This window comes from Hemitrygon akajei, chromosome 29, assembly GCF_048418815.1.
Source record: "Hemitrygon akajei chromosome 29, sHemAka1.3, whole genome shotgun sequence".
NCBI lineage: Eukaryota > Metazoa > Chordata > Chondrichthyes > Myliobatiformes > Dasyatidae > Hemitrygon > Hemitrygon akajei.
The window spans coordinates 3960952-3976522 of record NC_133152.1 but is presented as its reverse complement, the minus strand read 5'-3'; the positions used below and the strand labels follow the sequence as shown (position 1 = coordinate 3976522).

At 39.1% G+C, this 15571-nt stretch overlaps 1 protein-coding gene across 4 annotated transcripts in view; it reads left to right on the top strand.

Annotated features, from left to right (window-relative positions):
* The window catches only part of tmem269 (transmembrane protein 269), a 119553-nt gene that overhangs the window by 56814 nt on the left and 47168 nt on the right, over nucleotides 1-15571 (top strand). For 2 of the 4 annotated variants that reach the window (XM_073032521.1, XM_073032520.1), the window contains exons 3-4: nucleotides 2975-3089; nucleotides 14643-14790. In XM_073032521.1, the coding sequence (XP_072888622.1) occupies nucleotides 14756-14790 (35 nt within the window). In that variant the 5' untranslated portion in view covers nucleotides 2975-3089; nucleotides 14643-14755. The remainder of the gene's footprint in view (nucleotides 1-2974; nucleotides 3090-14642; nucleotides 14791-15571) is intronic. The other 2 variants (XM_073032517.1, XM_073032518.1) reach the window with 1 other exon arrangement.

The following is a 15571-nucleotide window of genomic DNA, read 5'->3' as shown; positions in this document are numbered from 1 at the left end:
CGCAAGCTCCAAGCCCCCTGTGTGTGATATGTGGAGACAAGCTGTCTACTGAGGCAATGAAACCCTCAAAACTGATTTGGCACCTTGAGTCCAAGCACCCTGCACTTAAAGACAAACCCGTTGAATTTTTTGAGCGGAAAAAACATGAGCAAGCGGGACAGAAGCAAGTGCTGAGAGCCACCACCTCTGCAAATGCTGCTGCTCTGAGAGCGTCGTACTTAGTGGCTAGCCGTATTGCTAAGGCTAAGAAGTCTTTCACTTTGGTGAAGAATTGATTCTGCCTGCTGCCAAGGAGATGTGCTGTGAACTGTTGGGAAAAGCTGCAGCTAACAAGATGGCACAGGTTTCTCTTTCAGCTACCACAGTTTCAAGGAGAATCGATGATGTAGTGGAGGACATTGAAGCACAGCTGTTAGCCTAACGACTCACCATGATATGCTATCAAGGTCGACAAGCCTACCGATGTCGACAAGGCAATACTGCTGGTTTATGTGCAATATATATTTCAAGATGATGTGCACGAGGATATGTTGTGTGCACTGCTGCTGCCAACTAAAACAACTGGGGCAGAACTATTCAAGTCTTTGAATGACTACATGTCAGGCAAACTGGACTGGTCATTCTATGCAACTATGACTGCACAGCTGTCTGGTTTCACTACCCAAATCAAAGAGGTTGCTCCTGAATGCCAGTCTACACACTGTGTCATACACAGGGAAATGCTGGCTAGCCGAAAAATGTCACCTGATCTTAACAGTGTATTGAGTGACATTGAAGTTATCAATCACATCAAAGCAAAAGCCCTTAACTCAAGTCTGTTTGAGAAGCTTTGCAAGGAAATGGATGCAGATCACAAACACCTTCTCTTACACACTGAAGTCAGGTGGCTATCAAGGGGGAAAGCCCTGGCCAAGGTTTTTGAGTTAAGAGAAAGAAGTCACCACTGGCAGCACACTTCAGTGACGAGGAGTGGATAGCAAAACTGGCTTATCTGTGTGACATCTTCAATGAACTCAGTTTGTCACTTCAGGGGAGAATGACAACTGTCTTCAAGTTGGCAGATAAAATGTCTGCTTTCAAAGCCAAACTGGAACTCTGGGGACGAGGAGTGGACAGGGGCATATTTGACATGTTTGCAACATTAACTGGGATTTTGGGAGAGACTGAGGCTGCACCGTTCTCACAGCTGGTGCGTAATCACCTATCTTTGCTGTCGACAGAATTCCAGTGTAACTTCCCAACTGCAAATGATCCAAGATGTGCAAAGGAATGGGTCCGTGACCCATTTGTGAATGTCCCCGGTGAATCATCCATTTCAGCGCGGGAAGAAGATCAACTCCTCGAGCTTGCAAATGACAGTGGGCTGAAAAGTATGTTTGACATAACACCTCTTCTGGCATTCTGGATCAAAGTCAAGGCTGAATATCCTGAGATAGCCATGAAAGCACTGAAAACGTTGCGTCCACTTCCAACATCATATCTCTGCGAAGTGGGGTTTTCTGCAATGAATGCAACAAAAACTAAATTGCGGAATAGACTGGACATAAAAAACCGCCTTCGAATATCGCTGTCTCCCATCACCTCTCGATGGGACCGTCTTGTTGCAGGGAAACAAGCCCAGGGCTCCCACTGATTCAGCGATATTGGTGTGTTGCAATGATTTTATATGTTCATACGAGGAAAATATGTGCTGTGTGTTTAATATTAAATTTGTTAGATAAACCCTTTTAGAAATGAAATTGAGTGTATTAGCCACTTATAAGTGACCTAGTTGACTCATCACCTATATTCCGGTCGTGATTAGCACTAGCCCCCCCCCCCTCCCCCCACACCTGTAGACCGGTCTGCAAGAATATTGTCAATATTAAACCGGTCCGTGGTGCAAAAAAGGTTGGTGACCCCTGGTTTAGCACAACAAAAGTGAAATCAGTAATCCTACATCAACTGCAGCCTGATTTTAAATGTTGCTCTATTTTGCATGAAATCCAAAAGTACAAAATATGATTTCAAAAGTTCAATAAAAAACAAAATAATTTTATATTACCGATGAGTTATTAAACATTTTCAAAAGTTATAATAAGTTAATGCAAATGAATCCTATTTGTGCTGTGGGTGTGTTTCAAACTAATTTGTGATATTTTTAAAAATTTTACAACATTGCAGTATACAGAACAAGTGACAAGTTCAACGAAGTACTTGAAGTAATTTTCATTTGGCACTGCCGCACTCTCAATATTAGTCACGATATTATAGTCACTTACATTTTTAAGTGGTCATCTAATAGAGATCTCTCACCATGACATGAATTATATTCAAGGCTGTTGTGTTTCTGAGTTAATTTTCAGGGAAAAAAAAAGGATTTTGATTGTGGTGGTGTGTGCAACAATTATTTCATCTGCAGTATTAACCCCGCTTCAAAAGATCTTGGGTGAAAATAAAATAATTAATGGCGGCTAATGGGAATATTTACACACTTAGCTGTTATTTGTCTTTAATATTTCAACCCCACTTTTTAGATATCAGAGACTTTATTTGTATGTGGGATTGAATCACAAAAAACGTCAAGCCTATTGCAACCATTCAAATACTAAGTTATTAAATAATTTGACATAATTATCATATTAAAGCAGTATGTTACATAACTATTGATTGATGTAGTTAATTTTTAACTGCTTATGCAACTAAGAGGCAATTAAGGATGGATAATAAATGCCTGTAGTTAAAGTGATATCCATACTTCTGAAATTAATCAATGGCCTTTAGTCCAATGAGCTTTTTTCCACTGGATCAATATTAGAGTTAACTATTCTTCATTTATTCAGTTAAACACAAAGAATAAGGAAATATAGGGGAAGTGGGTTTTCAACATGCCATTTATATGAAGATATTTCTGGTCTCTCCAGTATGGGTTTAGCAAACATTTTAAAATGTAGTCTTGCCTTCTGTGTTGCTCTGATCTGCTGTTTTCTTTCAGATCGAGAAAGACTTGAACTTGGCTGGCTTTGGAAAACACGTGAAGTGCAGGGTGCAAAACACAATAGTAGGACTTGAAGCTTAAACCTTTCTCCCACGTAAAGCTTAGGATTTAGGTATTTAAAAAGCACGCACATTTGAAAGTTGGGAAATGTGGTAAAGCAGCATGATGTCTAGTGGTGGGAGTGGGCAGTGGGAGAGGGATAGAGAGAAGTCTGATTGTTTTATTTGCAATGTACTTAGTAGGATGGGAAAAGCTACAACTGAAATTGATGGAAATTTCAAAGTAGTCATGTGATTTGTAAAAGACTAGCCTATTTTATTTAAAAGCTTGAATAGTTTAACTATTTTTCCATTCATTCTTAAAAGTGAAAATGGTTCAGAAGTATAGTTCATGTTCTGTTCATAGGTCTAAAAATAATGTTCACTATGTGTTTACAGCATTAATTGAATGAAAATTAGAATTGGAAGAATTAATATGACCAATATTAGAAGGAAACACCAGGCTCCCAAATAATTATAAGCAAACTTACACTATCTTCTACACTATTTTAAGTCTTAATATTTTAACCATGAAAGGATCATCAAACACCAGGGGATCACAGAAATTTCAAAGAATGGTGCTGACCATTTTGCTCATGATAACCTTGCCTGCTAAAAATGAAACCACTTAGATCGCTACCACTTTCTGACTCTTCATCCATAGCCTTCAGGCTTCTGTTTTATATTCATTCAGGTACCTTTTAAGTTTGACAAGGGCCTTTTCTTTCATCTCCCGTTTGGACAATGAGTTCTAGATCCTCTCTTAGGATTAAAGCAACTTTTCTTCTAATCTTCCATAAATTATTTTAAAATTATACTTCCTGGTGCCTTCCTGCCAAGAAAAAATAGGTCATATTCATCCTTTTTAGTTATTTTGAATACTTCAGTTAAATTACCATTAGTTTCTCCAGCCAGTCTCTCCTCATAACCATAATTTTCCTAATCTTTTCAACATCTCATAACCCTCCGTTGCACACAAATTTGTGTTGTCACAACCTTAGTCATAAAGTGGTCTAAATACACCACTGTTCACACTGTTAAGGTGTTGGACCTCCTACCAACAAACCTCATAGTCTGGATGCAAACCTGCTCTTCCCTCTCCATCATTCTCAAAACAGGTGCCTTCAGTGTGTGCTGACCCCACTGATATACACCGTGCTCACACATGACTGCACGGCCAAACAACCAAGTAGTTACATTGTCAAGTTCACCAGTAACATGACATTGGTAGGGTTCATCACCAGCAATGATGAGAAGGCCTACAGATAGGAGGTGGAAGTGCTTGAAGGCTTGTGCCAGGCACATGACCTCTTCCTCATTGTCAACAAGACAAAGGAAATGGTAATCGACTAATGGAGAACTCACACGCCCCTTTACATTGGCAGCACAGCAGTGGAAACTGTGAGCAGTTTCAAACTCCTGAGAGTGCACATCTTGTACAACCTGTCATGGTCTGGAACATGGAATTGAATTGAAAATGCACTTGGACTAAGATAACTGTCCTGTGCTATCACCAGTGGGATCATCCATTGATCTGCCACCTGTCTTCAGAAGTTTTGGCCCGCTTATAATCAAGACTCCCTCAAGGTGATGGGCCAGCAGTGCTAAAGCACCACCTCCCACTAGTGAGCTTAAAAACTTAACATCTGCCTCTATCAGAGTTGTTGGTCGCTTCCATCCAACAGATAGTCTACTTTTCAGGTGCCTACGCAACTACTGAAGGGTTTGCAAAAGATGGATACACTGTCCGACTATCTGCCCTTCTGGACATACTTGGTCCACACCCATGATGATCCTGTCTCTGCTGCCTCAGCTACAGCCCTGCTGGTTGACTTGATCTCTCTTCCAGTGAAGCCAAGTCATGCAGCCACTTCTGGAAGGTGAATGCAATAAAGCCACAGCAGCCTACTTCGAATGGATAGCATGAGACCTTCCACCCTCTGTCTCTGCACTCTGATCTTAATTCTGCATACTTGGTTAACTTGAGCTCATGGGCTTCATTGATGTTGTCTTCCCAGGGGACTGTGAGTTCACCAATAACCACTTCTGTACTGGTGTCAGACCATACGATTAGACACAATGTGGTGAAAGCTATTTGCTCCGGGAAACTGCTTTTCCCTTCCAGGTAAGCCTTGACACACCAATCATTGGCTGAAAAAAGTATGCTTGATTGTGGGTTTGCACTGTACACCCTTGACTTGGAGCCTTCTTTCACAAATGACATGCAATGTTCTGTGCAGCATGGGGCATGAGATAAGTTGTGCTGCAGTACTCTCTGCTCAACTGCTTCTGTTACAATTTTGAGAACATTGTTATGTCTCCAAGTGTACATGCCGCTGGAAAGATTGACTCTGCATGCACTCAAAATATGTTGAAGTGTTCCTTTCTTGCCACAAGCAGCACACCTGTCTGTCTTATCTTCATACCAGGTGCTGAGGTTGGCAGGTGGTGGGAGCAGGTCGTACACTGCTCTGCATAGAAAAGAAATGTGGAGCAGTTCCATCTGCCACAGAACATTCCAAGATAGATGTCGTTGTTCAACATTTTCCCACCAGGTCCAAGCGCCTTGTTTAGCCAGGCCAGCTGTTTTAGCTAACCTCTTCTCCTCTTCTACCCCTCATATTTCTTGCGTTACAAGCTCACGGCGCTCCTTACCTGTAGAAGATGACCACCACTTGTGGGTTGTCCATCTAAGTCCCTGGCAGCCTAGCTGGGTAGCCCCAACCATCTCCTTGTGCTTCAATCTAGACTTTGCCTCATCAACTGCTACATGGGCTGACCACTTCCTGCCTGATCTCACATCCGGCTGGGTGTTCTTGATGACAGGGTCTTTTGAGTCTCAAAGCATCAAGAATGATCTTACCTTGGCTATCTTGACCTCTTCAACAAGGGATTGCACTGGGATGGTAAGTTTTGTCTGGCTACTGTGAATTGCAACATTGGTGAGGCTGCTCGGTACTCCAAGCCACTTCCTCACATACTTGTTGATCCTCCATTCCATTGTCTCAACATGGGACATTGCCACTTCATAGACAGTTAGTGGCCACATTATCTGTGGCATCAGTCCGTACTGCAAGCACCACAGCTTCAACTTGCCAGGCAAGCCACACTTGTTGACAGATATCAGATCCCTGCTGATCTGTTCTCCTGTCTCTTGAACCTTCGTGGTGTCTCTCAGCTCCTCTGTGTACCATCGCCCGAGGCTCTTAACTGGTTGGTCCTGAATGGATGGAATCTCCTCTCCACAAAGGGTGAAATGAAAGTCAACCAGCTTTCCTCTCCTAAGAACAAGGCTCCTTGACTTCTTGGTCTTGAACTTCATTCTTCCCTAATCCGTTAGCTCCTCGAGTCTAGATAGTACACTTTCCACTGCCTCCGTGGTAGGACCCAAAAGAGTGAGACCGTCCACCCTTGGTGGTAACTCCCCTCCGCCATCATTGCGACACCTGGTCCCACTGACTCTGCAGCCCTCACAACGACCTCCACGGCTAACACAAAAAGGATGGGTGAAATTGCACATCCCATTGGGATTCCAACATCCAAGCTCTGCCACCTAGCTGTAAACTGCTGAGTGGAAAACCTCATCTGGAAATCTTTGTAGTACTACATAACAAAGTTCTTCACCTTAGCAGGAATCCATAGGAATTCCATTGCAAACTCCATCAGGACATGGGGAATGGAACCATACGCATTTGCAAGATCAAGCCAAACTACAGCCAGATTTCTTCTCAACCTTTTCAACTCCTGGATGGTATGCCATATCATACTAGTATGTTCAAGGCATCCCGGGAAGGCTGGTATTCCTGCCTTCTGCACAGATACATTTATCAATCCATTCTCTATCACAAATGAAGATATTCTTTTTGCTAGAATGCCAAATATAATCTTCCTCTCTACTTTCAGGAGTGAAATTGGTCAGAACTGATTCAATGTAGTAGAATTCTCTTCCTTTGGGATGTATACTCTTTCAGCCTCACTCTATGACAAACGAACAACACCATGTCTCCACACCACCTTTAGCAATCTCCACAGGTATTTCCTCAGCTCTTCACACTTCTTTAACACATTATACAGCACTCCATTGGGTCCTGGCACTGAACCTGACCTTGCTTTTCTGATGAACCGTTCAACTTCTGCCAGTTTGGGTTCTGACAGGTCGAACTTCACTCTTGGCTCGGTAGGCTTCACAAGGCCTGAAATGTCAAGCAAAGGAGTGTCCTGCTGTTTGTTAGAGTAGGTGCTTACCAGGTGATCCTCAAGTTCTTGTTGAGTCTTGTTAAGCTGCCCGCTCTTACTTTGTTCAAACAATTTCTTTGTGAACTGGTGAGAGTTCTCAAAGAACGACTTTCTTGCCTTCCCTCTCTTCTTTCTCTTTTTACGTTATGACTCTGCATGACGGAGTGATGCTGACTTTAAACAAAAATGTTCTCGGAGATCAGCAAGCCCTGGCTTGTCACCCTCACTTGCTACCTTCCACCTCTGTCTCAAGGATCTAAGCTCTCTCCTCAACCTACTAATCTCCATCTGGCGCCTGCCTGGTGTCTGTGTAGGCTTTGCTTTCTTCAACTCAACTGAACCAAACTGGTACTTTCCAACATCGTAAATTATATCATCCATTTCTTCCATCTTTCTTTGATGTCCCACGCCAAGCCTTCTTATCTGCCATTGCTGGCCACTTGACCTTCCTCCTCTTCTCTACCTCCTCACCACCGCCATAGTGTCAAGGATCTACCTGGGTACTGTGGTCTGAAACCTGACCTGGGTTATCTCTCATCTGACCTGGAGTATGATGACTCTCTCCAGAGTGAATCACTGTGGCTTGTGAATCAGTGGTTGAGAAGACCACATCATCTGTGCTTGGTGAACAATCAAGAAAGCTTACCAATGTCTCTACTACCTGAGGAGGCTGAAGAGAGCTGGACTAAACACATCAATATTCACAACCTTTTTATAAGTGCAGTAGAGCGTGTCCGAGCATGCATGGTACAGAAACTCCACTGTGGTGGACAGTTAGGCTCTAAGGCAGTTTTCTATGTCCTCTCCTATTTAATCTTATTCTTTTTATAGTATGGTGACCAGACAACACACAATATTTCCAGATGTAGACTGTATATATTTTAAACCTGTAACTTGCTTTTGTCCCCAGTGCCGCATTCAGTGAAGGTAAGGAAGTCATATACCTTAATCATCTGTGTCACCACATTTAGGGAACTAGGTACTTTTTGCACCAATGCCTCTCTGTTCTGCAACAGTTGCCAGCGCTCTCATTAACCTAGACATAAGTCCTGCTCTAGGTTAATTTCCCAAAATTCAACATTTCTCAGTTGAGTTAAATTCTATCTGCCATCCCTTCACTCACTTTCCCAGTCACTTTAGATCCTTCTTCAATGTCCACCACACCACCAATATTGGTGTCAACCACAAACTTATGTTCTCTACCAAAATGTTAATATAAATGATAAGCAACAGAAGACCCAGCACTGATTCTTCTAGCACATTACTGGACAATCCTCCAATACCAGTCTCTCACTACTTCCAACAAGCCAATTTTATATCCATATAGCTACCTTAGCTTGGATCCCATGTGATCTCACCTTCCAGACCAGTCTATTACATGTGACCTTGTCAAAGACCTTGCTAAAGTCCATATATCTGTCCATAGCCCTTCCTTTGTTAGTCCTTGTGGTTACCTATTTTAAAAAACTTAATTAAATTCATGAGACTTGATTTTCCATATACTGATCCATGAAGACTATCCCTAATCAGTCCTTGCCTTTCCAAATGTAGATATGGATTTGTCCTTTTTTTTCCAGAATCCTCTCCAGTAACTTGCCCATCTCTAATGTAAGGCTCACTGGCTTGAGGTTACCGAAGTTCCCTGTTTAGCCACCCTCTGGTTTTCCAGTGCTTTACCTGTAGCTAAAGAAGATGCAAGAATCTCTGCCAGGATTCTAGAAATGTCTTCCTTTGCTTCAAATACACATGATCTGGCCCCAAGGATGTATCCACATTTATGCATCTCAAGCCTGCCAAATTCCACTCTCCATATTTCTCATAGCTCTCCATTTTTGTCTTATTCTACCAGGTATTTTTCTCAATATCGATCGTAGATTTGGGAGTTAACCCATATTTTATTGAGAGCATATTTGTTCTAAATGTGTACTTCCATTGTAGGTATTCTAAATGAGGTAGAATCTGCAGTTCTTTTCTGCCAAATCATATTTGGTAGAGTTGGCCTTGCCCTGACATAAAAATTTTATTCCTGGTCTTCCTTTGTCTTTTTTCATAACTAATAATTCATGATTACTGCTTCCAAACTACTTTTCCTTAGCAATCCTTTCTAGGTCTAAACTCCTTAGATTCATCCCCCAAAACTGAGTACCATTCCCTTGTTGGGAATTCTACATTTTGATTAAAGTTAGCTGAAGTGCATTTTAGAAATTCTTTCTTTTTCAAATCTTTTTATTATTATTATCCAAAATAACGAGAGTACATTGAAGTAAGTAACACTTACAATGTCTCAAAAGAGGAAAAAAAATATTAAGGATTGAAAAATATAGTGACACCAAAAAGAGAAGAAAACAAAACACTACTAAAGCAAGAAAAAAGTGTTAAAAAAAAAGAACCTATTAGGTGATCAACCCCGGAGCCATGCGTCATACAAAAAGGTTCTAAAGATAAACATCAAACCACCAGCAAAAAAAATTATACCAAAATTTACAATTAGATCGTGGAGGAAAGCACAAATTGAGGAAGAGTTAACCAACTTCAAGATCCGCATCCAGTCCTCCGTTATAAAAGTCAAACAGATTAATTTAAAGGAAACAGTTCACTTTTATTAAAATTAATTTTATATCCTGAAAAATCTCCAAATTCATTAAATAATTTTAGCAAGGCAGGGATAGATTCCTCAGGATTAGATACATAAACCAGTAAATCGTCAGCATAAAGAGAAATCTTATGAATGGTCTCATTCACAAGAATCCCATGAGTATCTTTAGCTTCACGAAGAGCAATAGCAAGGGGTTCTAATATTAAGTTAAATAACAAAGGACTTAATGGACAACCCCTGTGAAAGCTGAAAAAAGGGTATCTACAATTATTAGTAATAACAGTAGCAATGGGAGTTTTATATATCATTCTAATCCAATTATTAAAATTAACACCAAAACCAAATTTCTCTAAGACATTAAATAAATATTTCCATTCGACTCGATCAAACGCTTTTTCAGCATCCAAAGAGACGACGCATTGTGGAGTTTTAAAAGTAAACAAATATATAATATTAAATAATCTCTGAACATTTGAAAAGGAATAACAACCCTTTATAAATCCTGTTTGATCTTTAAAAATAATTTTACCCAAAATATTTTCCAACTGATTGGCCATTACCTTTGACAGGATCTTAGCATCAACATTCAATAATGAAATAGATCTATATGAGGCACAATCAGTAAGATCTTTATCCTTTTTAAGAATTAAAGAAATAGAAGCCTCATAAAAAGTAGAGGGTAAATCACCTTTCACAAAAGAGTCCTTAAACATTTCCAACATATACGGAGAAAGCAATTTTCCAAATGTTTTTATAGAATTCTACAGGGTAGCCATCAAGTCCAGGGACCTTACCAGATTGCATTGAAAAAATAGCTTTATGAATTTCAGCTTCAGTAATTTGAGCATCAAGATTTATTTGATCCTCAATGGAAATTTGAGGAAAAACAATCTTTCATAAAAAAGCATTCATTTTAGAAGAATCCACTGGAAATTGAGATTTATAAAGTCAGTATAAAAATTTTGAAGAATCTTATTAATTTCTTCATATTCCCAAGCCAGGGTGCCATCTTTCCTACGGACTTTCAAAATTTGCCTTTTGGCTCTGGCTGTTTTTAATTGAGATGCTAACAGTTTGCAATTCTATACCTACACACCTCTACTAAGGCAGTCAGTGAAAATCTAATGCCCACCATTTATGCCTTGTCATTTTTTTCACGTCTTTGTTTTTTCTTTCACATAATCATTTTTACCATCCACCTTTGACTCTTTGAGGGCCTATAGTATAGTGCTATTAATGAAACTGGATTATTACCTCTTTTCATCTGAAGTCAGCTGATTTGTTGATTTTTTTTCTTTTAATATGTTCTCCTTCCTTGCAGTTACTATTGTTTCCATAAGATGTAGGAACAGAATTAGGCCATTTGGCTCTCGCGTCTGCTCCATGGCTGATATTTTTTTCCCATCAACAACCCCACTCCTGGCCATCTCCTGTAACCTTTGATGTTGTGTCCAATCAAAAACCTTTCAATCTCTGCCTTAAATACACCCAATGACCTGGCCTACACAGCTGCCTATGGTAATTAGTTCTATAAATTCACCACCCTCTGGATAAAGAAATTTCTCTGTATCTGTTTTAAATGGTCACCCCTCTATCCTGAAGCTGTGCACTCTTGTCATAGACTCCCACCATGGGAAACATCCTTTCTACATCTACTCTGTCTAGGCCTTTCAACATTCGAAAGATTTCAATGAGATCTCTCCCCCCCCCCCCCCCCCATTCTTTTAAATTCCAGCGAGCAGACACAGAGCTATCAAATGTTCCTTGTATGATAATCCTCTCTTTCCCGGAATCATCCTCTGAACCGTCTCCAATGCCAGCACATCTTTTCTCAGATGAGGAGCCCAAAACTGTTAATAGTACTCAAGGTGAAGCCTCACCAGTGCCTTATAAAGTCTCAGCATTACATCCTTGCTCATGTATGCTAGGCCTGTTGAAATGAATGCTGACATGGCATTTGCCTTCCTCACCACTGTCTCTACTTGCAAGTTGACTTCTAAGATATTCTACACAAGGACTCCCAAGTCCCTTTGCATCTCAGATTTTTGGATTTTCTCCCTGTTTAGAAAATATTCTGTACATTTATTTCTACTACCAAAGTGCATGAACATGCATTTTCCAATATTGTATTTAATTTGCCATCCTCTTGCCTATTCTCCTAATCTGTCAAAGTCCTTCTGCATTCTACCTATTTCCTAAATACTACCTGCCCCTCCACCAGACCTCATATGATCTGCAAGTCCAAATATACAACATCCACTGCATCTCTTTTCCCTATCCTACTTGTAATCACCTCAAAGAATTCCAACAGGTTTGTCAGGCAAGATTTTCCTTAAGGAAACCATGCTAACTTTGTCCTATCTTGTTTGGTATCACCAAGTACTCCATGACCTCATCCTTAATAATTGACTCTAATGTCTTCCCAACCACTGAGGTCATAGAACATAGAACAGTAGAGCACAGGAACAAGCCCTTCGGTCCACAATGTTTATATCCTTCCATTTTCCTCACAAACCTCACATGTGCCTATCTAAATGTCTCTTAGAAGTCCCTGATGTTTCTGCCTCTACCAACATTAGTTTTCCTAAACTAAAGTTTCTTATATCTACTTATTTTTTTATCACCATCTCTGTCTCATCTATAAGTCATCTTTAAGCCATATTTAGTAATGGCCAGAATATACTTGCATAAGATCATTTTTGGCCTAAGCATAACACCTTTACCACAAATTCCTTGCATTGAAGTATATGTAATTAAGTATAGTCTTCCAGAATTGTTTACTAAATGCTCATCTTCTGCATCCTATTTCCTTTCCTTTTGAGACTGCAGTAATGTTTTTACACCCACCAAGCTAATGTACTACACAGCTTTGTACATAATAGTTTAGATGCTTTGTGTTTTTAAAATCTCCTTGATTGCATAAATTTAACAGAATAAGGTAATGAAAGTAAAATAGCCTAAACTTACTATTTTAATTATCCTTCCATTATTTAAACTATTTAAAATCGAAGGACTGCTTTAGCATTTTTAGCAGCTGGATGCATTCATCAGCTCAGATTTTAATGGATTTCTTGAAAAATAGTTACTCCATATTATACCAACTGTGTTGTTCCATAATGTACTTCCTTGAATTTTACTTCATTAGTAGCAAGCTTGAAATAGTTATTTTAAAATAGTTATCTGAGCTTGATGACATATAATAACACATTAGCGTTTATTAATTTGTTTAGCTAAAGCAGAGGAGCTTATTTAATAATTTGTAAATGTTTCCAGTTATAGTGTAGTTTCCTTGATTTCATGTAACCACTGGCAACACATGCTTCCAAAAGGCTTTAAGTTATCCAGCAATTGATGGAGATTGCAAGGAGAGGTGAGCCATCCAGTTTGACATAATTTACTGCTTAGCTAGAATGATCAAAATTAGTTGTCCTAGGAACCAGATTTTGGAGAAAATAAAAATAAAATAAAGCACAAGTTATTGGGAGCCAGGAGTTTTCCCTCTAAGATATATAAACTAGTAGGTTAAATACAACTGTCACTGAGCAGTAAAAATGAGAATTATTAGTTATTCGTGTCACTTAACATTGAGTGCACAAGTGTCATTTCTTAACTGTGGGCCGCATTTTCGTGGATTATTTATTTTTTGAATGGAAGAAGGTTAAACATTTGAATTGAACTTAACTAAAAATTAATTCCAATGATTACTAATTAGTTATCTCCAAAATTTGAAATTTCAGTTGTTCTATGTGGAATGTATGAGCACCAAATCTCCATTTGTTTTATTGACCTGCTTTATATAATTGCTATTTAGCTCTCGTTAATCAAAATTTATTGTTTTAATATAGACACATATTACTGACAGGCTGGATCCACCAAACATTGCCCATAGCTACCATAAGAATTTAAGGTTTTTGACCCAGGATATCCTGCAACAGATGCACTTTCAAAAATGTTCTGCTAATTTTTGCAATATTGTGATTGTATTGGAAAAGCTTGTAAGATAGGGATGTCTTGAAATTGACATATACTGATATCTATATGTATATACATCTTTGTTGCTCTTTCCAGTATGTTCAAAATTCAGCACAAAACCCAAAGATAACAATGATGCATCAATAAAAGATTAAGTTGGCCATAAGGCCTTTGTTTATCAGAGGTAACATTTATGACAAGAATGTTCTGAATCCCATTGACAGTAAGTTATTAATTGCTTTCTGATTATGGATGCAAAAATACTGAATACTAGAACATTAAATCATATCATGACATCCTTATAGGATTGTTTAATCACATCCCCATTTGTCATCCCATGCAAAGATAGGAGGCCCTTTTGAGCAAAATTTATGTCTGCCTTTATTTCACAGCCAATATATGTCTGCTGATACAATGGCCTTTCTATGAAGTTCCCCATGGGCTTTGTGTCTATACACTAGCTTTGTTTATTTGTTTAGTTAACTAGTCCTTCCAAATTCATGAACTTTGTCATTGATGTTAATGGACTTAACAGCTGGTCTTCAGCTAGTTATTTTGAGCCTTTATGTTGATGGAGGAGACAAGTCTACATTGATCTGAAATTCAGAAATGTATTGCGTGTCCACAGTCTTACAGGTAGACCAAGATGCATTACATCTGAGCAGACTTTGACTTCCATTTATTAAATTAAGGAACATACTGTATAATGCTAGCAATATTATGCTTTATTTCCTCTTTACCAAACCTATTTATCCCTTATAACTAGAAATCATTCTTAGAATTAATATTGTAGTTATCTGATTGATTACATTTTTGCTTTTAGGTATTTTTCAGCACGCTAAGAAGTTGTTTCTTAGTGAGCAGGCAGGCCGAATCCAGGTTCAAGAATTTGTACGCAAGAATGCTGCTAATGCACTTTCTCTCTCAAATCTTGTAATGGGGCTGTCTTCAATCTTATGCATCTTAAATGGGTAAGTATTAAAGATCTGCTTTTTATTGTAAGTTCCCTGTAGGTAATTATCTTGATTATATTTAATTACATACATTTTAAGCTATTTTCTGAAAGATTTCTTCATAGAAGTAAACTATGCTCAAAATGAATTTAGTTGCAAATATCAAATATAGGAGGCTTCACAATAAGTTAGAGAATATTACAATGGGAGGATGAAGGCAAAAAATGAAAATGTGTCTAAGATTTACAGAAATATAGAGTTGTATTTTCAGGAATAAGGGAAAAATGTGATTTGTAGTAACAAGATAGTTATTTGAAATTGAGGTGTGTGCAAATATTTTCTTACAGGTGGTAATGTTTTGGAATTCTCTACCCTGGATATTTTTTAATGTTTAAATATTCAGGCATTGAGGGCCATGGGAACATGCACAGAAGAAGAGTTATGGCCTAAGGCAGGTCAGCCATGATAGAATTGACTGACAGGATAGGCTTCCTGCTGCCATTTTTCTTATTCTCTTGTGAAAAGATATACAGGCACTGATGCACCATCAATAACTCTCGGAGACGGGAGGCAAAAGATAGGCTTTTATTAGCTACAAACATGACCACAACATCTTGGAGACTGAGGGAGGAGCAGTGCCTCCAATCACCTTTATACAGGGGTCTGTGGGAGGAGCCACAGGAGCAGTCAGCAGAGGGGCATGTCCAGACAGGTATACACATAGTTTACCACAGGCACAAAACATGATTATAAATACTGTGCACTTGGTGAGTTTTCATGATTTTTGGAAAATTTGAAT